Here is a 24,677-nt window from a genome sequence, read left to right as displayed (position 1 = left end):
TGCTAAGTGCAATATTTGATTATAGATATACTCAATAAATAGTAGCTATTATTACTTTTCATCTTTTTTTCTTTTTTTGAGACAAGGTCTTGCTCTGTCACCCAGGTTGGAGTGCAGTGGCATGATCACAGCTCACTGCAGCCTCAAATTCCTGGGCTCAAGCGATCCTCCCGCATGGGCCTCCCAAGTGTTAGGATTACAGGCACGAGCCACCATGCCCCGTCCCCTTTTCATCTTTTGAATTGCTTTAGCATGAGCTGTCACTGTTTCCTAATGAGATGCCTGTTCATCTGAGATGGAAGACGCAGGCATTGGCCTGGCCTGCATCCTCTCATTCAGCAGGGAGTACCAGACTCATGAACAGTGAGCCTGAGTGATCCTTGACAGAGACTACACGTTTCTAAGCAAATAGTCACTGCGCAGTAGAGAACATCTCATTTAGTCTATAATGATTCTAACTAATTTATCACTCTCATTAGATTAAAATAAAATCCCAATTTTATTGCTCAGCCCTGTGAGGGTTGTGTGTGTAAGATAATGCCACTGTAAATATCTGTTGAAAGCTTAGGCAATTAACCGAATCAAACAAAGTTTGGCTTTAAGGCTATTTTGATTCTTTCAGAATATTCATGAAAATACTGAAAAAAGGGAAACAAATAAAAGGTCAACTCACAAAGTCTCTAGGCTGTGGAGCCCATCAAAGCATTTCTTTCCCAGGGAGCGGATTCTATTGTTATGGAGATGTCTGCAGTAGAACATTACAGATAGTTAGGAAGACACACTGCACAGAGCACACTTACCATTTTGATAGCTTAAATCCAAAGAAACTTAAACTGAAGAATGCACTAATTATAAGAAGCTAACTTAAAAAATGGCTATATGCTGCATTCACTCATACCACAGATGATTCTATACCACAGAATTTAAAAAACAGTCACAGTTTTTTACCTTTTAGCTTTGGGACATCAGGGTGTGTATAATAATATGAGCAACACAATTGGTATAAGTAAGTTTGGGTTTCAAGGCTTTTTAAAAAAATTTTTAAGTTCAGGGGTGCATGTGAAGGTTGGTTACACAGGTAAACTTGTGTCATGGGGGTCTATTGTAAAGATTATTTCATCACCCAGGTATTAAGCCTAGTACTCACTAGTTATTTTCCTGATCTTCTCCCTCCTCCCACCTTCCACCCTCTGATAGGTCCCAGTGTGTGTTGTTCTGCTCTGTGTGTCCATGTGTGCTCCCATCATTTAACTCCCACTTCTAAGTGAGAACATTCAGTATTTGGTTTTCTGTTCCTGCATTAGTTTGCTAAGGATAACAGCCTCCATTCATGTTCCTGCAAAGGACATGATCTTGTTCTTTTTTATGGCTGCATAGTATTCCACGGTGTATATGTACCACATTTTCTTTATCCAGTCTATCGTTGATGGGCATTTAGGTTGATTCCATGTCTTTGCTATTGTGAATAGTGCTGCAGTGAACATACACATGCATGTGTCTTTATAATAGAATGATTTCTATTCCTTTGGGTATATACCCAGTAATGGGATTGCTGGGTCAAATGGTATTTCTGTCTTTAGGTCTTTGAGGAGTTGCCACACTGTCTTCCACAATGGTTGAACTAATTTACATTCTCAAGGCATATTTGTAAGCATAGTTTGTTCAGCATGGCTTTGGGATATAGGATGTTAAGCAGTGATACTGACCATCATTGACACCTGGAGGATAGATGTAGCAAGCACATTTTCCAATAAAGCTGAAGGCATATAATGGCTACCTTCCCAGGGCAGGGGCACAGGTTAACAGGAAACAACAATTTCAGTCACAGGCAATGGTGATCAGATTTTTCTGCTACCCAAGGAGATTAGTTATCTTGACACAGTATTAGTGTATATAATTGTCATCTTTGGCTCAAATGGTAAGTCAGTTAGGTCAGAGCCAGTGAGAACAGCTGTGCACAACTGAAAACTGGACCAACTCTCAAAAGGCTTTTAGAAAATGGGCTTAAGGAGGACAAGGTTTAAAAGTGTAGCTGGATCTGTATAAATCCATTTCCTCTAGTGGAGGAAAAGAAATTAAAGCATATATCCAGCTTCTGGTGGGTCAGTAGCATCATCTTTATATGTGAAATTCAGTGTAGAAATTTCTAATATCACAAAATTTCTTTTCCTTCTATGCTAAGATTTTTGTTCTAATAAATAAATTTTCATTTTAGGTGAGATTTATGTAACATTCATTGAGGGTCTTCTACATGCAGCATATGAGGAAGGAGATTGAGGGGAACCTAAAAAGATAAATAAGATATTGTCCAGCCCTCAAAGGAGTATATACTACAGTGCAAGGGACAGACATGTCATCAGGTGGAATGATTGAAGGAAGCGGTGGGTCAGTGGGTGGGCATGAAACAAAGAGAGAAATAGTGAGACAAAGCCTTCCTCGATGATTGGTAATTGTATTATACATGTGAGGGTCATATTGCTACATTTTTAAAGAAGACTGATTATTTTTCAAAGTATTACTTCTTTGAGAATCATTTTTTGATTCACTAAAATAATGAAATCTAGACATACGGGGGGAAAAGCTGTGCAAATGCATAACATGCTGTCAATTAAACCACCTTTGCAAAAATACAACGGTGAGAAAAATATGACAATGAAAGAGATCTAACCTAACCGACTCCATCTTGCCTTTAACCTCCAAGCTGCCCTTGTCTATTCCTGGGCGTAGGCTGAACTAACTTTGGGAGGAATTTAGTTTATAGTTTAACTTTGAAACAAAATGATAACAGCTTGTTTCCAAAACAAACTCTCTCCTTGCCTGGGGACCAGACTGCCTTTGTAAAAGTAACAAATTAGCCACAGATTAGAAATTATGGTTTAGGAGTCATGTAGCCAGAGGCCACAAGACTCCTAACCTCTGAGTTGCTCCTATGGATAACATCGCTATTGTTTAAAACTTAAGATTGGTGTTCAAGATATTTTTCAGATCGTGCATTCTGATAGCTCAGATGGAACCACCCAGATGGGTAAACTGGCCCATCTGGTCTTAAGGCCCTCACCCAGGACTGACTCAGAGCAAGAGGACAACTTCAACCCCCTATGATTTCATCCCTGACCCAACAAATCAGCATTCCCCATTCCCTAGCTCCCTGCTAGCCAAACTATCTTTGAAAAAACTCTTGCCTCTGAATTTTCGGGGAGGTTGATTTGAGTAATAATAAAACTCTAGTCTTCCATTGAGCTGGCTGTATGTGTGTTAAACTAATTTTTTTTTTTTTTTTTGAGACAGAGTCTCACTCTCTTCTCCAGGCTGGAGTGCAGTGGCACAATCTTGGCTCACTGCAACCTCGGCCTCTTGGGTTCAAGTGATCCTCCTGCCTCAGCCTCCCTAATAGCTGGGATTACAAGCATGTGCCACCATGCCCAGCTAATTTTTGTATTTTTAGTAGAGGTGGGGTTTCACCATGTTGGCCAGGCTGGCCTTGAACTCCTGACCTCAAGTGATCCACCCATCTTGGCCTCGCAAAGGCGTGAGCCACCATGCCGGCCTTGTGTGTTACTCTTTATTGCAATTCTCTTGTCTTAATAAATCGCCTCTATTTGGGCAGTGGGCAAAAGGAACTCATTGAGCAGTTACATCATTTGTTCTCATTTCTCTTTCCTTGGTAAGGGTTCAGAAAGTTCTTATTAGAGAATAAGAAGAGCATCTTTCAATTTGACCTGAATTATCAATCATTTTTAAAAATAAGGAATTTTTATTAACTTAGGTTACTGTACTAACTGTATAGTGCGGTGACTCCTTGTGCAATATGTAATGGGCTCCTCTAAGGCAGAGGTCATATTTCATTATCTTTGTATGCCCTGCGGTGCTTGGCACCTAGCAGGTACTTGATAAGTATTGTTTAAGTCATTTACACAATTGGAGCATTTATAAGTCATTTTGGGGAGGAGCTCAGGAGGTTTTCCTCCCTTAAAATGTCCCCATTTAAGCTTTGAAGAGCCAGCATTTTAAGGCCAAGGTCTTCCAGTGACATTAGAAACTGTTAAAAGAGAGAGCAAAATCAATAAAACTTACAGAACTACCAAGCTGGAGAGGTTTCCAAAGGCATAGTCTGGTATGTGGTGTATTTTGTTCAGGGCCAAGGTCATGGCTTGCAATGCTGATAAACTTCTAAAAGCCTGGACGGGGATTTCTGTTAAAGCGTTGTCATCCAGCCACAGGTGCCTCAGGGAATGCAGGCCACTGAAACAGCTTGGGGGCACATAGCTGATGTGGTTAGCATCCAGACGCCTGTGGAAGAAAGAAAGCAAGAATGGAAAAAAGAGCAAAGCCCAAGCCGAAGGTCAACTTTGCAGGAAAACCCTCCCCATGCATGACGAACAAGAGTGGAACAGGGCCTGGGGTCCCCGGGAGCCCTGACATCCGGAGCGTTTTCTTCTCCAGATGAGCTCTCCTTCTCATTCATGTGTAGACTGTTGCTTCCTAGGTCCTCTGGCTCTAAAATTCCATGGTGCTATGATTCTCTTCCAGGCTTGTAGGTAATGTTCTTTCATGGATGGAAGCGGCCTCCCCCGAGGTATGGAGTTTCAGTGTGATGATCTTTTAGTTTCTTTCTGACACTAGCATAGAGATACCCTTTTTTTCCTCCCACCCTAAGCCAAAAGAATGTCTTTGCTTTCCCTGGCTGTTTTGAACACACTAAATATACTAGCCTGATAGGTTGTTCAGTAAGCTCTGGGAAAAGATTATTTCATTTCAGTATTTGAAGGAACTGAGTTTTTTTGTTTTTGTTTTTTTTTTGAGAAGAAGCCTCTCGCTCTTGTTGCCCAGCCTGGAGTACAATGGCGCGATCTCGGCTCACTGCAACCTCCATCTCCCGGGTTCAAGCGATTCTCCTGCCTTAGCCTTTCGAGTAGCTGGGACTACAGGCGCCTGCCACCATGCCCAGCTAATTTTTGCATTTTTCGTAGAGACAGGGTTTCACCATGATGACCAGGCTGGTCTTGAACTCCTGACCTCATGCGATTCACCCACCTCGGCCTCCCAAAGTGCTGGGATTACAGGTGTGAGCCACCGCACCCTGCTGAGTAATTTTTTTTAATTTTTAATTTTTAATTTTACTTTAAGTTCTGGGATACATGTGCAGAATGTGCAAGTTTGTTACATGGTTATACATGTGCCATGGTGGTTTGTTGCACCTATCAACACATCATCTAGGTTTTAAGCACCGCATGCATTAGGTATTTGTCCTAATGCTCTCCCTCCCCTTGACCCCCACCTGCCGACAGGCCCCGGTTTGTGACGTTCCCCTCTCTGTGTGCATGTGTTCTCACTGGAACTGAGTAAGTTTTCATGGACTGCTAGAGACACGCCTCAGGGAAAACAGAGAGGGGGCCCCTCCCTTTTTCTTAGGACAGCACTGAAAAGCCTGAAAACTGCTGGCTTTCTTGCTTATCCTAACCATTTGTGTGAAGAAGATGTTTGTTTTTCTGGCATTCTAAAGGAATAATAAAATTAACAACTTTCCAGCTTTTGCTTCCTTTTCCTATACTCCATTTTCATCTGTTTTAAAATGGGGAAATACATCTAAAAATAAGTCTGGTTAATGAGCTGTTGCCACCTCAAAGCCAGCAGAGGGAGTGCAATACATTTATTTTGCCCCAATCCAACATAAACAGTGGCTATAATGTAAAGGTCCTAACTTTTTGTATGGAAGTGACAAAACTCACATCATTTGCAATTTTCTGTAAGATGTACGAATACTAGAACCACCATCACTCAAACTATGCTTCCAATAGCCCTCACTTGTTTTTTTTCCCAATCTGCTTTTAAGACCCACACATTTGCATTTTCAAAGATAGGATTAAAAAAAGAAGAGCTGTATTTTAGTGGCCCATGTATTAGGTAGGATTAGAAAATCACAAGTGGATTCTGAAAAATGTTTTCGGAAGCATTTAAGACTAAACAGATGCAGGAAGCACACCAGGATCACAAAATAATCTCCAGCAAACCAAAATTAAACAATTTAGAAATGAAATTCTTTGTTGGGAGGAAGCTCATTTCTATGGAAAGCAGCTTCCTCACTTTTGGCCACTATGCCACTTCAATCATCTTCTGATTCCTACTTCTACGGACTGAATGGGAAGGAACAAGCAATGCCTCAAAGGCCCTCCCTGAGCCACATTTTGATAATAGCTGAGATAAGGTCACTTGGAGCAAATTTTAAGAGTTGGGTGTCGTAGTCCATTTACAACTAAATTTCCAATTGAACAACTATCATTGTCGGCAACAAAAACGCAGCTTTCAAACATCTTAAGGTTTTGTCAACAAATGGAGCCAGAAATGTTTAGAAAACTCAACACCATCTCTCCTTCCTTTCTCTAGCAACAATGTGCTTGGCTTATGCTCACATAAGGTATAATTTCATCAGGAGATAAAGAGGTGATTGCTTTTGTTTGACTAGAAGTAAAGCACACATGTAAGCTCTCCTTAACTATTGCACTGATTAAAGGATAGAGACTTAATAATTTCAGCTTCTACGTTCATGCTGATATGTTGACTGATCATTGCCAGTCGTTTATGCATTGAAAGTATGAGTGATGGCTGGGCCCGGTGGCTCACACCTGTAATCCCAGCACTTTGAAAAGCTGAGGCGGGCAGATCACCTGAGGTCAGGAGTTCCAGACCAGCCTGGCCAACATGGCGAAACCCCATCTCTATCGAAAATACAAAAAATAGCTGGGCGTGGCAACGCACACCTGTAGTTCCAGCTACTTGGGAGGCTGAGGCAGGAGAATCACTTGAATCCAGGAGGCAGAGGCTGCAGTGAGCCGAGATCATGCCTGGCCAACAGAGTGAGACTCTGTCTTAAAAAAAAAAAAAAAAAAAGAGTGGTTTCTAAAAGTCTTGGACTGGGCATAGTGGTTCATGCCTGTAATCCCAGAACTTTGGGAGGCCGAGGTCAGGGGTTCAAGACCAGCCTAGCCAACATGGTGAAACCCCATCTCTACTAAAAATACAAAAATTAGGCTGGTGTGGTGGTGCATGCTTGTAATCCCAGCTACTTGGGGGGCTGAAGCACAAGAATTGCTTGAACTCAGGAGGCAGAGGTTGCAGTGAGCCAAGATCTCGCCACTGTATTCCAACCTGGGCAACAGAAAACAAAATAAAAATAAAAAAGTCTTGAAAATGACAAACCTTAAAGTTCATTGCAAACGTTGGGATGCATTTATTGAAAAGGCTCTTTCAGCATGAAGTCATAGGATTGTCTTCTTTGGTATTTTATGTTGCTACCAAAGTTTCTGCTGTATCTTGAAGTGACCCAAGTATCAGTTCCCAATGTTAATATAGCCGTTTCTCTGGACAGATATCTTTTATGAATCACGTTTCTTTTCCCCCCAGAAAAAGGATGTAATCTGGCCTCCACACTATCATCTTATACCAATTTGCTATCTGAAATGAAATAAGACAGGAGAATTCTTCAGAGATCAAACACTCTAAATACTAATATTCCCAGATGTAATGCTTAACAGCGTAGACCTTCAGATGTTCCGAGTGAAGCATCAACACATCTCTCTACTAAACAGTTTCTTCATATAAGTAGCTCTCGATAAATGATACTCCTTCTAAATGCAGTGTTTTAGAGTTCATATCCACCTGAACTCAGTGGTCTAAATCTAGTTCAGGTATATTGTTCACATTCAAAGGCATTATCTGATTTAATTTCCTCCTCCAGCTTTGTTAAGGAATAATTGACAAATAAAAATTGCATATATTTATGGTGTACAATGTGATGTTTTGATATATGTATATATTGTAAAATGATTAAATCAAGCTAATTAACATATCCATCACCTCACATACTTAACATTTTTTTGTGGTGAGAACATTTAAGATCTAATCTATTAGCAATTTTCAAGTGTAACATACATTAACTGTAGTCATCATGCCATACAATGGATCTTCAGAAGTTATTCATCCTGTCTAACTGAAGCTTTGTACCCTTTCTCCAACATCTCCCCACTCAACCACTCCCACTCCCAGCCCCTGGCAACCACTATTCTACACTCTGCTTCTATATCTGATTTACTCTTAACAGAAGATCCCAAGGGTAAACAGGAGTAGAGAATTAATTATCCAGTCACTCATACAGGTGGTTCTTTCACAACAAGGTTAAGACTGTGGACAAAGCGGCTGACAGGGCAGAAGCTGTGTCCATTCAGTAAGTAAACAAAGAGTTCACATTATGTCAATCTGGTCTTTTCAGGCAGCTGAACATTCTCTATTCATATATTTGAAAAACGCAATATTTTAGCAGTTGGGTATAAGATAACATCACTATCCAGTACAAGAAGACATATACATACAAAATATGGTTCCATAATAGACTTATTGTCAGTAGCAACAAAAATAACTATATTATATAGTTCTGCTTTTAAGTATTTCTTTGTTATTTCCATTTTATGCAAGTCACAGAGGGTGTGTGTGTAGGCACCTTAGAATCCATAAATTAGTGCAGAGATTTGGAATGGGAAGTTCCAGGTTCCAGCCAATTCTAGAAGCTGTATGACCTTGGCCAAATCAACAGACGTCAGCTTTCACATCTGTAAAACGGGGATAACTCCTCTCTGTCTTATAGGGTTGCTTTATGATTAAGGAAATAACACAACAGGACTTTGTAAATATAGAGTACCTTAATGATTTTAAATATTATTATATGAAGCTGGTTAGCACTTTGTATTGTTGTCTTTTGTCCATTGAAACCATTCAGAAAAATAAAGGTAAATTCAAATTTTGTTTAAGCAAAAGTGGCTAAAATGAGTGCTGGATTGTCACTGAATTTCAGTTCTGCGAAATGCAGGCTATTTCTTTCAACCCTCATAATAGAAATAATTTAGAGGTGCTTGCATTTAGACTTATAGAAGTCACCCTTATTTTTTCAGCCTTTACTATTATTGCTACGCGTGTGTATACAGACACACACACACACGCACAATGCAACAAGGCAAATAGTTTTGTTTCTGACACATCATCAATTACAGTATCTGCATTCTGAAGGTCAAAGAAGTGGTGACATTTTCAGAGAAAGTTTCTAGCAACGATCTTGGCATCTTGGCCATTTAAGCATCCACTGAAATTGTGACAGAAGCAGCCCCAAACCTGTCTGCAGTTATGCGCAGCAAAGTAAAACACTTTCAATAACGAGTGGCCTTGTCTTCATTCAAATAAAAGCTCTTAATTATGATCTTGAAATGCCATCTGAAAAGTGATCACTATATGGGAAATATAGTGATTTTATGTTCCTTTTGGGGGAGGTCTGTTACGTATAGTTTATAGTATATAGTATGTATAATTTATAGGTAAAACAAAATTTTCCCTACATCTTATGCCATCTACAACCACCTACATAATGGGCATGTGGTAAACTGGAAAGTGCACTGAATTAGGAGACTTGAGACACAGATTTAGGTCAAGACACTGTCATTTAATTCCAAGATTTGAGGGCATATTGATATCTCTCTCTGTGGGCCAATGTTCACATGTATAAGGCAGAATCACATGTCACAGAATTGCTTTGGGTATTAAATGAGAAAATATAAATGTGTTTTGTCAACAGTAAGCATTCTACTGTTTAATAACAGGCTTTATTATTTGAGGAAAACCTTCAAATTTAGGAAGTGGTATCATTTTTTTCCCTCTAAAAGTTTATTTTATTCTTCCTGAAGTTTCTTAACCCTTTATCCTTTCACATCTGTCTATGGGAGATTGCCATTTTCTTGCCATATGGGCTGGTGATTCTCTATTTACTATACATTCTTTAATCAGTACGCTACGCTGCATGTTTTAATCAGTATTATAGTAAGGTTTCCATTACAGAGAAAAGAGGATGCACATCTTCTGTGTTAGGCCAGCAATAGAATAGCTGGTGTCCAAAAGGCTAAAATGGCTGAGAAAAAATATTACAACACCTGGTGCAAGAACAGAGTTTTATTAAGTATGAGTCTTTGCAATGTTACTTAGAGGGCTACAACTGATGAGGAGGGGTCATGGCATGACTTTTGGGTGTGTGTTGAAATTACTCCTTCTCCAGAGGGAGGGCTTGAGGTTGAAGACTCCACAATTACTGACGAGGCTCTGCTGCTCAAGCTGCTTGGCCAAGGGGACTGTCTCTTATGGACCCAGCTGTTGCCTCCCCACCACTGAACCTGGTCAAGAGGCCTCAATAACTGTGAGTATCCAAAGTTAAGTGGAGTCTGGGTGACATCACTCCCAGATTTCTGGGCTACCTGTCTGTGAGAAATGACTCATCCTCTCCCAGCAGTCTTCAAGGTTTGCATAAAAGTGTTTCTCTGAAATGAGGGTGTTGTAGGCTTTCTGACTGGAGGCGCTAATAATACATGTGCTGTAGAAAGGTCACTCTAATAGCCGTGTGTAGGAGGGCCTGGTGGGAAAGTACATGAACAAGACAGTGGCAGTCATCAGGGTGAGAAAGATGAGTACCTGAAGGAAGTGTGGAAATGGCGAGGAAGGGCCTACTATGAGGGATGTTAAATATGTGGGCCTGGTAGAGCTTGGCGACTCCCCAGATGTGGCCAGTGAGGAAGGTGAGGAAGCTATGGTGAATCAGCATTCTGGCCTGGGCAATTGGATAGATGGAGGCCATGCAAGAACAGAGATGAATGTTACCCAGTATTAGGTAAAATAAAAATAAAACATAACTCCATGTTCACTGTGAATGTGGTTCTGACATATCAATGTGTTCTACGTGGCAAAGAGCTAGAAGGTAACAGGCAAACTGTTAATATATATATATTTTTTGAGACCAAGTCTCACTCTGTCGCCCAGGCTGGCGTGCAGTGGCCCAATCTTGGCTCACTGCAACCTCCACCTTCTGGGTTCAAGCAATTCTCCTGCCTCAGCCTCCTGAGTAGCTGGTATTACAGGTGCATGCCACCACACCCAGCTATTTTTTTTTTTGTATTTTTAGTAGAGACGGGGTTTCCCCCTGTTTTCCAGGCTGGTCTTGAACTCCTGACCTCTGGTGATCTGCCTACCTCAGCCTCCCAAAGTGCTAGGCCTCAAACAATTAATCTTTTATGTTCAGGCAACCCCACCTGCCCCCGCCACCAAATAAAATAAGCTCATTTTCTTTGTGTTTAAAGTTTTCTTCCTAATATTTCTATGTAAAAATGGTTAATTATGTAAATTTTCTCTTTTACAAGGAACATTTTGCCAAGCTACTCCATACTCCCTGATGAAACTTTCCATTTATAAATGGTGTTATTGTGAAGATTAGAGAATGAGATCATTATTGCTATTGTTGTTCCAGAAAATGGCCCTTTATACATATCTCATATATGACACCTTGTCAATGTATCACACAAATTTATATATTTGTTTAAGAATGTCTTTGATGAGCCATTAACTACAATAAGTAAAGTGTTAGTCAAAAGATAAGCCATTGATCTTGGTTAATTCCATATCTGAGATGACTGTAAAAATGTCAATTATTAACATGGATGACTTGGAGGAAAAAAAAGCCAAAAGTGTGAAGAATGTTGCAGCTGCATAATACAGTTTATAGGGATTCTTGTAATAAACAGAGTTATGAAGCAATGCATTTTTATGACTGATATTGCTATTTTATATTTGGATGAGCATTTACTTGTTTTTTGAGACAGGGTCTCACTCTGTCACTCACGCTGGAGTGCAGTGGCAGGATCTCAGCTCACTGAAACCTCTGCCTCCTGGGTTCAAGTGATTCTTCCACCTCAGCCTCCTGAGCAGAGCAGCTGGGACCACAGGTGTGCACCACCATGCCCAGCTAATTTTTTGTATTTTTTGGTAGAGACGGGATTTCACCATGTTGGCCAGGTTGGTCTCAAACTCCTGATCTCAAGTGATCCTCCCGCCTCAGCCTCCGAAAGTGCTAGGACTACAGGTGTGAGCCACTGTGCCCGGCTGGATGAGCATTATAAAAATATTTATTTTTATTTTTTTACTTTTGTAGAGATGGAGTCTTGCCATGTTGCCTAGGCTGGTCTTGAACTCCTGGGCTTAAGCAATCCTCCTGCCTCGGCTTCCCAAAGTTCTGGGTTTACAGGTGTGAGTCACGGCTCCCAGCCTGGATGAGCATTTTTAAAAAATAAGTTTTAAAGAAGTGACCAACCCTCTTAAACAGTATATTGTACATTTTGTGAGACCACTTTGAACAAGTCATGATAGCCAAAAAACCACAGCAATTTAGTTCATTTATAAATTTTAAGAAATGAAAGCATTCTTGATTATTATTTTACTTTTTCAATAAAGTGAAAATCGTGTAGTTCTGTATCTGCATATATTACAGTTTAACAAAGTACATACATTTTTTGTTGTGAGAAAATTTACTGCATTGAAATTTTATTGCCCTGGAATCAGTGGATCATTGGAGCTAAATTTGTCACAGAATTATTATGATACTATTGGGCTATTATTTAATCTATATGTACTCTTACATCTTGAATCCATAATGATTTATATTAATTCTTCACAATAACACCAGAGTCACTTTTGTTGTGGTGGTGGTTGTTTTTTTTAATATTTATGGAGACCATAATGTGTGATTCCAAATTAATATCTAGGGAGATATTAAGCCTATCTAGGAAGATATTAAATAACATGATAGCTTATATGGGAAATTTGTGCTTTTGTCTTTCTAATCACCATCTTATGTACTGGTAAACTTAAGGTGGCCAGTAGGAAGAAAAATTATTGCTTTAGACTTACCTCTGAAATGGTTAACAAAACAAAACAAAACAAAACAAAGAATTTCCCCCTCTCCAGCTTGGGGAGAGATAAAAGTCTACAGGTTCATTGAAATGCAGTAATTTAGAGACTAATCAGCTGTCTTGACTAGGAGCCAGATGAAGTGTCTAAAGGAACCAAACCTCTGTCTCTCTGGCATCTTTGAGGAGTGCAAGACTCCAATAAGGAATATATTTTAAAGTCAAATTACATTAAAAGTTGCTTGGTGAGCTCAGAGATCACCACTGCTGTGAATACTGTAGCAAGGAGATGATCTACAGCCAATGTAATGTGAGCAATAACTTCTTCAGTTTTATTTTTCTTCGTAGAAAACGAAGACCCTTTTTCTATCAGGGGCACCATTAGTCTTCCAGGTATCACCAGGGTTAAAATCTAGGGGTCATTTTTGAATCTTCCATTGCCTTCCAAACAATCATTCATCAAGTTCTTTCCATTTATCTTCATCTCCGAGACTTTCCATTTCCACTGTCTAGTTAATTCTCTTATCTCTTCACACCTGCATTACTGCAACAGCCTCTGAGCTGGTCCTTTTGCCTTTGATCTCTTATCTCTTCAATTAATCCTGTAGGCTGCTGCCAGATTAATCTCCCTAAAGTTACACTCTAAATAATCCCCCTGTTAGAAATCTACAGTTCTTCCACATTATCATTCCTTTTAAACCCTAACTTTCTGTTCTGATATTCAAAGCTCTCGTCTTACCTTATCTGGCCAAACTTTTATCTCATTTCTCTGTCCCAGTCAAGTCTCTTTCCTGGCTCTTTCCCACAGTACTTCTGGGCCTTGTGTTCATGAGCATCCCCTACTCACTGCCTATCTGAATCTCATTAACCTTCCAAGACTTAATATCATGGTTCTTTCCTGCGTCTTACTCTTGGAATGGGGAATCCTCAGCTGAGACAATGGGAAAACTAATTCTGGCAGATAGATCAACTCTAAAATCTCTGCAGGAACCACTGGGTCCAACTCCCAGCCCAAGAAAGGCATGTGGGAAAGCCAGGGTATAGAGGTAAGAGTTTGGACCCAGGGAGATGAATGAATGCAGGTTACAGTTAAACTAGAGGAGATGAACTGACTTTGAGTGGCTGTCTAGCCTCTGGCCATATCACCCTGAATGTGCCCAGTCTCGTCTGAGTAGCCATCTAGATCAACACTTAGAGTTTGAGGTTTCAGTTCAGTTCGATAAGTACGTCCTAGTGCTTTCTTTGTCATAGGTACTCTACCTGGTGCTGAAGATCTAGCAGTAAACCAGGGAGGCATGGTCCCAACCATTACGGAGCATGTTTTCTAAAGGGTAGTCAGACAAATCAATCATTATAATAAAGTGTTAGGTGAAGAGAAATGCATGGTTGGGGGGCCTAAACTAGATTTTACTTGTTTTATCTTTCAGTCCAGATCTGGATTTCAAACTATGTGGCATCTCTACTTAGTTGTTCCTCCTTAAACACAAGCGCTCAAGACCAAACTCATTATCCCAGAACCACATACTCCCCAAATATGTATAGCCGTCTCCCAGTGTGTCTTGTCCAGTGACTGGCTTCAGTAAGCACATGGCTGTATAAACCAGAAACTTAGAAATTATTCTCCACACCTCTTTCTGCTTCATTCTTCGTAGCCAATTCATTATCAAACACTGGTAATTTCATCTCCTAGATATTTCTCAAATCCATCTCCCTTTCTTCATCTCCACTGTCCCTACCCTGATGAAGTTCTCCTTTCTCTCCTAGACTATTGCAGTGACACAAGTCTGAGTACCCCCACCTGCCAGCCTTAAAACTCTCCAAAGGATTCCCATTGCTTTTACAATAAAGACTGAGATCCTTGACATGTCCCAAATGTCTTTCAAAGGGTCTGGCCTCCACCTGCCTCACTAGATGTGCTCTTCTTGCAAGTCTCTCCACCTCACTGCTGCCTCAGCTGCACTGACCTTCTGTTTCTTGATATACCAGGTTTCCCCCACCACTGTAAGGAGTTGCACACATAGTTCCTTCTGTCTGGAATGCTCTTCTTTCTTGTCTTTGTCTAATCAGACCTTACCTTTGCATTAGTGGCAGGATGCCTTTCACTTTCTCACCTACGGTTTCCTCTTCAGAAAAGTGGAGACAGTTTCTACCTCACAGGTAGTGAGGGACCAGACAACTAAATGCACAGAGAAACAGTCGAAAAGGCTGACTGGCTCACGCTTTGATACTGTTGCCTTCCCTTCTTTTATTTTTTTCTTTCCGTTTTGCAACATTCCAACTTCCCTTTCTTTTTATGAACATTCACAACTATATGTCTACAGGTAATATGTGTTTCTGTCAAGCCTTTCCTTCTTCTCATCAGTGCCCATTTTCTGCAGAGGATTCTCTGAGAGAGGTAAGATAATGTGGTGGTGAAATGGGCAGATTCTGGAATCTGGTGGCAAAACACGGTTCTTATCCCAGACTCACCTCTAGCCTGACTCCGTTAGAAACCATGTGACCTTGGGAAGATCAGCTGACCTCTCTGCTCTCTTTGCTTCCTCAGTACTAAGGAAGGAATAATCTCAGCACCTACTTCATGAGGTTTCTGTGAGGACAAAATGTGATGATGCAAGTAAAACTGTTTAATAAATATGGGAGGCTGCTGCTTTGATAACTATGGATGTGTATTCAATTCCACATTCTGATTTTTGTCTTTGCAATATTCCCATTCTCTGCTGCTTTCCTTATGTGCTTTCCTCTCCTCACAACTGATCACAGACCCTGTTTATCCTGAAAAGGCAGAAAGACTCTGCCTCATTTATATGGCTGTCATCTCTGTAGCCAAGAGTCCAATCTACTTTCCAAAGTTAACCTTCATTTTACATCACAAGCTTTAAACAAATTTATTTTACTTTTCATTCCATAACACCCATGTTCTCTTTATTTCTCTGATAGGACGGCCATGTATGCAATTTATCACAGGACTGGCAGGTAACCTGATACAAGAATCTTTCATGCATGGCTATTGCATAAAGTATTCGCTTTTCCCTCCTTATATGATTCTGTGGACAATGCTCCAATTTTAGCTCTCTCTTCTTGTAAACATTATGTAGAAAGAGCTTCTCCTGTTAAAATAATTCTCCCCTAATGTTTAAATTGGAGAAGAATCAGGGCAAAACTTTGCCTCCTCCCAAGAATTCACTGGGTGCTGATCTGCATATGGTTCTGTGAAGTGAACGCTTCACTGTGCAATAGACAAATGCTTTGGCCTCTAGAACTTCTAAGTCCACCTCCATCCCAATACGTACCTAACATCCTGGCACTTTTGTGAAGAAAGCGAAACAAACTAAAATCATGGTTCATTTTTATTGTGTAGGCTTGTGATTTCTGTTTCTGGAGACTATTTTAGTGGAAGGAATGTCACCAATACTAAAACCACTTTTTTTTTTTAAACCCCTTTGATCCTTTAATCTTACTCTTTTGGCTACCTCATCTTCCTTTGTTTTGGTCTGCTTACACTTCCTTGTCTTCTGTTTCTTCCTTCCTATTCTACATCCCATGTCTGAAGCCAGTTAGGCTCCTGGATGCTAATGGGAGAAAACTGCTCCTGGTCCTAGGCTTGTCTTACTTTCTGCTCAGCACTTGAGCCCCATCTCTTCCTCCTACCTATTCCTCTCACTTAGTTTCTCTCTCTTTTTTGACTACTGTAAGGAAAAGACTACCATGCAGAGTCTGATGAAGTTATTGACATTTTATAGAGTCCAGGGGTGGGTTCTATAGCCCTGAAGATGATATCATAATAAGATGTGCCAGGCAGGAATTATACATTATTCTTGGGTTTTAAAATACAGTCATATTCTGAAGATGCATATTAGTTAATTGGAGAATAGAGACAATAATAAAGATATGTTTAATTCTTCTTTCACTTCCTATTTACCAACCTATTACCTTTGCGATTATGCACATTCCACAGTTAGCTTCACTTGTGCACACTTGGAATAAAAACCAACATGCATTAAATAATACTCTGGTTATCTGGACAAACATGAATACGTAACTCTCTCTGATCATCCTGAACTTCACTAGTGACAGTGAGTTGCTTAAAATTCATTAATGATGATCACAAATGAAGCAATGATTTTTCTTTATAGATTGATTTCTTAACTATTAACATAGAAGTGTGAGGGTACGGGAGGGTTAAGTTTTGAGTTTCCATCAAATCACTGTAATCTGATGCTAGTCCTCAAATGTCTACACTGCCAAAAGTTTTTTGGTAAAATACAGCTTACTGTGAATTCTGATTACATTTCCTATTCCCTTCCAAAAAACAGAAAGGAAATTAGGTTATATTTGATTACATTACAAAAAATCTAATTGGTGTCTGGGCAGTCACTGCCATGTCAGAAGCCAAATGTACATGCTGTACAGGGGCAGGCTCTGGGCTTCTGGGCTCTGGCTTGTGGGCCTGCACTCTTATTCCTTAGCCCAGCAATTGGTTAGCATCAGAAGAGTTAAAAGAACACAAGTGTCCTGGGCACTGTGGCTCACTCCTGTAATCCCAGCACTTTGGGAGGCCAAGACAGGCGGATTACTTGAGGTCAGGTGTTCGAGACCAGCCTGGCCAACATAGTGAAACCCTGTCTCTACAAAAATACAAAAAATTAGCCAGCCGTGGTGGCAGGTGCCTCCAATCCCAGCTACTTAGGAGACTGAGGCAGGAGAATCGCTTGAACCTGGGAGGTGGAGGTTGCAGTGAGCTGAGATCGCACCACTCTACTCCAGCCTGGGTGACAGATTGAGACTCCATCTCAAAAAACAAAACAAAATAAAAAAACCACAAGTGTACCTATGTGTTTCCATTATGAACAAAACAAAGCATCTTTTGTATATGTGTAATAAATGGAAAATTAACATTCCTTGAAACATGAGCACAATTTGTTTCTTCCTCACAGCAATGTTACTAATTTCAATATATCAAATTTCCTAAACTTTATTCAAGGAAACCAAGTGTATATGGGTGGAGCAAAGAATGCAAATGATCTATGTCAGTCGTTTTCAACCATTTTTGATTTGTGGACCACTTTGTTAGTGTTCTAGAACACTAACAATTTTAATTTCTCAAATGCATTTTGCATACGAATCACCTAGGATTTTGTTAAAATGAAGATTTTTATTAAGTAAGACAGAGCTGAGACCCAGTGTTCTGCATTTCTCAGGCGGTGCTGATGCTGCTGGCCCACAGAACAAATTTGAATAGCAGGGTGATACAGCATGTGGCCTCTTAACTTTATCTCCCTGGGTTATCAGTGGAATGCATAGGCATGCAAGCTGTTTTCAATTAAACACAAACGCGACAATGCCTGACTTTTATATTTTAAGTATATTATTAGCTCATAGTAGAATGCAAAGTATGGATTTTGTTATTATTTCAGGTATTTCTTTTCTGTTTTTTCAGAGGCAGGGTCTTGCTCTATATTGCCCAGGCTAGAGTGCAGTGGCAGGATCATAGCTCACTGCCGCCTCAAATTCCTGGGCTCAAGTGATCCTCCCACCTCAGCCTCCACCATGATTGGTGGGACTACAGTCATGCATGTGACACCCAGCCAATTGTATTTATTTACTTAATTATTTTTAGAGACAGCATCTCGCTACATTGCTTGAGCTTATAATTTCAGGTTGGAAAAGAGTTCAGGAGAATACTTTGTAGATCATCTGAGGGAATGCTCCAGGTCAGGTCAATAGTTTTCCTAATTTTCACTTAGGAAATACTTAACTATGCAATTAAGCCAGTTAGAAAACACTAGTGCATGCATGAGTCCTATCCTCAGGGATTCTTTTTTTTTTTTTTTTTGTGATATGGTCTTGCTCTCTCGCCCAGGCTGGAGTGCAGTGGCATGATCAGGGCTCACTGTACCCTTGAGTTCTTGTTGTGCTCAAGTGATCCTCCCACCTCAGCCTCATGTGTAGCTGGGATTACAGGCGCAGGCCACCATGCCCAGCTAACTTTTTAATTTTTTATAGAGAGACAGGGGTCTCACTATGTTGTCCAGGCTGGTCTCAAACTCCTGGGTTCAAGTGATCCTCCCACCTCAGCCTCCCAAAATGCTGAGATTATAGGCATGAGCCACCACACCTGGCCAGAGATTCTGATTTTAATTGTTCTAGGCTGCAGCCTAGGTGTCAGGTCTTTCCAGATGAATCTTATTTGCAGTCAGTGTTCAGAAGGCCCACTGTAGAAGTTATTCAGTTGGTGCAAAAGAAAATGTGGTTTTTGCCATTACTCTTTATACAAGGCCAGGCATGTAGAAAGACAGTGAGCACACAGCCCCTATCAAGTGTAGAGTGCTTCTTAAAGAGTGAATGTATAATCCAAGAAATATAATAATGTGGAGAAAAATAAAGTGAATTCAAGAGAGTGAAAAGAAAAAAAAAGAGAAGCCATGTAGAAAAAAAGTCTAAGTGAAGATCTAAGGCTTGACTCCAGTCGAAGAAGAGATGGCAATGGAGTGGAGGCTTCCCAGATGTTGGCAGTGTGGATGAGGCAGAGTCCTACCCTCATCATTACTTCATTGATATAGAAGCACAGAGGCTAACATATGGCCTGGAAAATGAATGGAGAATGAATAAGCAATACATGTTTGTAATGACCAGTAAACTCAAACTAATGTTTTTATTTTTATAAGTGCTTAAAGGAAGAAAGAGAAGCTACAATTAAATACTTTAAAACCAGGACAACAATAGAACTTTAAAGGGGCACAATGTGCCCTAAACCTCCAAACTGGCCTGGTGTATGTATAGGTGGGGCACTCCTTTTGTTGGTACAATATGGTGTCTGCAGGGTTGGTGGTTCAGCCTATGTTTATCCTTCTCTTCTCTTCTCTTCTCTTCTCTTCTCTTCTCTTCTCTTCTCTTCTCTTCTCTTCTCTTCTCTTCTCTTTCTTTGCTTTGGGGTCTTGCTCTGTAGCTCAGGCTGGAGTGCAGTGGCATGATCATAGCTCACTATAAACTGTAACCTCAAACTCTTGGACCCAAGTCATCCTCCTGCTTCAGCCTCCCGACTAGCTGGCACCGCAGGCACATGTCACCACACCCAGCTAAGTTTTTTAATTTTTATTTTGTAGAGATGGTGGGGGGCGTCTCACTATGTTGCCCAAGCTGGTCTCAAACTCCTGGCTTCAAGTGATCCTCCCACTTTAATCGCCCAAAGTATCATGCTTTTTTTTTTTTTTTTTTTTTTTTTTGACAACTCTTAAGTCTCGTATCAGAGCAGCACAAAAAATATCAGTGAGAAAAAGTGGTCCACCGGCACACATTGCCAACATTCAGCACTCATACTGGTCTGTCTGTGCCCTGGACAAAGGGGCCCCTGACAAACATTGCATAACCCAGCTGATACAATCCAATGTGAACTGGGGGCCGAGGATCCATCTAGATCCTTTAGTTTGGATGTGGTCACTGTCAAACCAGAAAGTTAACCCTTGACCTTTTCACAGGGAACACATATTTATAAAGTTTCAAAACGTTATTCTTTTTGCAAACCAGAAACCAAATGTAGAGACACCTGGTGAACAGTAAATACCTAGACTGTAAGAAACTAAATCTGAACACCTTTATCAGAGAGGCACCACCAGTTCCAGCGAACAAAAGATTCATGGTTTTCTCTTTCTCAAAGAGTTCACTTCTGCTTGTGTTCTGTTTGTGATCTTCTTTCAGCTGATAGTGGCTTTTGGTTACAAACTCTTATCCTTCTATCTACTGCCTGCCTGGCAGCTGTTTAAAGTTCCTATTGGCTACCGCCATTATCTCCGTTTCAATTTAACCACTAGATCCCGGCACCCTTACACAGATGCCCCAACTTGAGGCTGTTTTGCTTCTCCAGCTGTTTCTTCTTTCCTTCAGGTAAAGGCTTGTGCAACAAAGGAGAAGTGATACGGTCATGACATTAAGGAGCTCCAGAAAATACAACAGACCTATCCCATACCACAAAGGGGCCCTTGTGGGCTTGTTTATCTATAGGCTGGTGAAAACCTAGGAAGTCACTTTGTTTGACTGGAGTAAAAGGCTTAAAATGATCTCGAGCACAGATTTTCTTTCATTTAAAAAAAAAAAGATCAAAGGACAAAAGTATCATCTTCAAATCTCACAGTCCTCCCTCTATGTTACCTCAGTAAAAGGCATTAAGCAAACTATATGTAATTATTAACCAAAGGATTCTTTACAACAATTTTCAGCTGGAGTCCACAATGTTTATCAATATTTATTTGCCCTTTTAATGCATTTATCTTCCTCATCACGAACTACAACCCAGTATTTTGTTTGGCAGATGTGTACCTCCAGTGTAAGTAAAATTAGAGCATATATCACACATGTGTGATATATTGGAAATCATGCAATATTTTGTAAACACACATTCTAATGGGAGGAAGATTTACTGACAAAACAGTAGTAGTATAGACTTGCCAAGTAATCACTACAATCAACTGCTTACAATACAAGCTCCAAAACATTTAACTGGTGAGAATGTTCTTTTGTGAGTAATTTTATTTATTCAGAAGTTTTCAATCAGTGTGTGTAGGGGGGTAGGAAACTCCTGACGGAAAAGTTGTGGATTCAGAGTAGGGAACACCAGCACCTCTGTGAGTCCATGTGTCTGTGTGTGGTGTGTGAGTCTAAGGCATGTTTGTATCTGTGGGATTGTTTATGGCTACGTCTGCACATCTGTGTTCTGTGATGGGGAAGCTTCAGAATATACCTGTAGATCTTAGGCTCCTGACTTGAGGATCCCTAATGTATTATATAGGCAGTACTAAAAAAAGTAAGCCTTTATTTGACTCAAAAAAACTTGATTACAAGACAACTCAATCTAAAAACAGAATAAATCAAAGATGTCAAAATGTCTAGATTACAGCATCTATTTTTTATTTATTTATTTTTTAAATTATACTTTAAGTTCTAGGGTACATGTGCACAACATGCAGGTTTTGTTACATATGTATACATGTGCCATGTTGGTGGGCTGCACCCATTAACTCATCATTTACATTAGGTATATCTCCTAATACAGCATCTATTTTTTTAAGTAAAAGGAAAGCATTATTTCTTATTTGAATTCAGAAGCAAGAATATTACAGGGGAATGTAGGACAGGATCTTGGAAGTAGTGCTTTGGACTGGAGGTGCTGAAATTAAATGTCCACCCTAAAACCCCAAACTTGAACACTGGTTTCTCCCATACATACTGCTCAATGAGACAATGAAGAGTTGTTGCTCTAATAGGCTCTCATTCACAATTTATTTAGGTATGACTCCCAACCAAGGAACATACTAAAATGGCCAACTGAACATTTCAATGCTTTTCCCAAATTGATCTTAAATATATTTTGCAATGTCTACTGTACTTACAGGGATTGAAGGCTTCGCAAGTTCTGCAGAGCTTCTGTGGGTACCTGTCTTAGCTGATTATTCTGCAGCATACTGTATGTTAAAAGAAATAAAGAAAAATGTTAAAAATAATGAACAATAACAGGCCATAACAGGGCCAGGCACTGTTTCAGGTGTCAGAAAAACAACAGAGCATCAGACAAAGTCTTGTCTTTTGGGGAGCTTAAATTCCTGTGAAGAGTGAAGATAATTAAAGATGAACAAATGAGTGTATTAATATAACATGAGACAAGTGATAAGTACTATGAATAAAAAACAAAACTATGAATTTGGGATAGATGGTATCGGGGGTGAGATTTTTATTTTAAAGGTGGTCAGGGAAGGTCTCTCTGAAAGGTGATATTTAACTGGAGACCAGAAGGAAGACAGGTAGGAAATCCTTGTGAACATTTGGGAAGTTACCAAGGAAAAGGGAAGAGTAAGTACAAGGGCTGGAGGTTGGAGGGAGCTTGCTTGACTTGTTAAAGGAGCAGCAAAGGACCAACTGTGTCTGAGGAATGAGTGAGGACTTGAGGTTGGGAGAGAGAGAGCCTGAGACCATCTCATGGAGGGCTTCCCGGCCAACATAAGGCCTTATTTTATGTGTGATGAGAAACCACTGTTGAAGGGCATATGTACGAAAATGACATGCTGTTATGTATGTTTTTAAAGGATCATCCTGCTGCTTGTATAGATTACACCAAATGGAAATAAGGATAACGGTAGGATGCTAAAATTGCCTACCTTCTCTGCATGGCTGTATTTTGATATAAGCTAAATTCTTTTTGTGAAGTATTTGTGTTTCTGCACTTGCGCTTGAAAAATTTGAACAGTTTTTCAGACTATGGGGATGATAGAATGGAAACACCTGGGCGCTATGAAATAAAAATATATCATTGCTAATGAGGAAATAGCAGGGAAACAAATTCCCACGAGATTCCTTATAGTTTGCTACTTTATTCGTAAATGTTTATAACACAAGCATTTTGCAGCACATTTTTTTTTTCTCCCAGTATTTGTAGTCCCTGTAAGCCTGAGGCAGAAGACTATTTTAGGAAAGCAGAAATTTGAAAGAAATACTTCTACTTATTAAGTTGCAAACTTGTGTTTGTATTTCAGAAACAATCTGCCTGGTTCTTTCATCTCTACCAAGGAAGTTTCTGTTTACCACCTGACTAGCTGGAATTCCACCCAGGTGTGTCTCACTCCAAAGGTTGGTGTGTTTTCCAGCGTACCAGGCAGCATTCTCGAGGCATATGTGCTGACTGTGCAGATTCTCAGATTGCATATGAACGGTATGGTTACGAACATGGATTCTCAAATCTGACCACCTCTTCTCTGCCACTAGAGATGGGAAAACCACCGAGTCTCTCCATGCCTCAGTGATTAGTAATAACACCTACCTTGCAGGGCTCATTGTGATGATTCAATGAGTGAAGGTTCATAGAACAATGCTTGCTACATGAGAAGCATTCAGTAAAAATTGGCCCTTTTAATGTACATTAATAGGCCCTTTCTCGAAACGAATAATTTTTGTACTGGATTTGACAATTTAATGAGCCAGAGAAAAAGAAAACTCTGTGCCAGTGGTTGTCAAACTTTAGGGTTCATCAAAAGCCATTGGAAGGTGAAAACAGAATGCTGGGCTCCACCCCAAAGTTTCTGGTTTAGTAGGTCTGAGTAAGGGCCCGGAGATTCACGCTGGTAATAAGCTCTCAGGTGATGCCAACACTGCTGAGCAGGGCACCACCCACTGAGAACCACCCCATGCTATGCTAAATATGTATGTATGTATGTATGTATGTATGTATTTATTTATTTTGAGATGGAATCTCACTCTGTCGCCAGATTGGAGTACAGTGGCACCATCTCGGCTCACTGCAACCTCCACCTCCTGAGTTCAAGCGATTTTTTTGCCTCAGCCTCCCCAGTAGCTGGGACTACAGGCACGCGTCACTGCGCCCGGCTAATTTTTGTATTTGTAGTAGAGATGGGGTTTCACCATGTTGGCCAGGCTAGTCTCAGACTTCTGACCTCAAGTGATCCTCCCACCTCAACCTCCCAAAGTTCTGGGATTCTGTAATCCGAGTTGTGAGCCACCGCACTCAGCCTATTTATTTATATTTTTAGAAAAGAAGGATAGGAGAGTCTCGCTTTGTTGCCCAGGACTGGACTCGAACTCCTGAGCTCAAGGGATTCCCCTGCTTTAGCCTCTAGAGTAGCCTGGACTATGGGTGTGAGTTACTATACCCAGTTATCTAAATATTTCTACACTTGGGGAAGTAGGAGTGGTTGCATGTACCTGTAGTCCTACTTACTCTGGACAAAACGAGACCCTGTCTCAAAAAAAGAAAAAAAAAAATCTTCATTTGACCTTGAGGAAGAGCTGCATTGGGCTTGGAGATAAGACCTAAGCTTTTAGTCTTGGCGAGGAAACTCATTTAACCTGCAGACCTTTGGTCTTTTATCTGTATAACGGGAATAAAATCGTCTGGTTGAAAAGGTGTTGGAG

At 40.3% G+C, this 24,677-nt stretch overlaps 1 protein-coding gene across 3 annotated transcripts in view; it reads right to left on the bottom strand.

Moving 5' to 3' along the window:
• The window catches only part of LGR5 (leucine rich repeat containing G protein-coupled receptor 5), a 147,329-nt gene that overhangs the window by 28,393 nt on the left and 94,259 nt on the right, over positions 1–24,677 (bottom strand). For 2 of the 3 annotated variants that reach the window (XM_025403339.1, XM_025403338.1), the window contains exons 4-6: positions 22,148–22,219; positions 4,075–4,290; positions 674–745 (exon numbers count right to left, since the gene is read on the bottom strand). In XM_025403339.1, coding sequence (XP_025259124.1) covers positions 674–745; positions 4,075–4,290; positions 22,148–22,219 — 360 coding nt within the window. The remainder of the gene's footprint in view (positions 1–673; positions 746–4,074; positions 4,291–22,147; positions 22,220–24,677) is intronic. The other variant, XM_025403340.1, reaches the window with a different exon arrangement.

The sequence above is a fragment of the Theropithecus gelada genome, chromosome 11, assembly GCF_003255815.1.
Source record: "Theropithecus gelada isolate Dixy chromosome 11, Tgel_1.0, whole genome shotgun sequence".
NCBI lineage: Eukaryota > Metazoa > Chordata > Mammalia > Primates > Cercopithecidae > Theropithecus > Theropithecus gelada.
The sequence above is the reverse complement of the archived record's forward strand: the minus strand, read 5'-3'. Positions and strand labels throughout refer to the sequence as shown.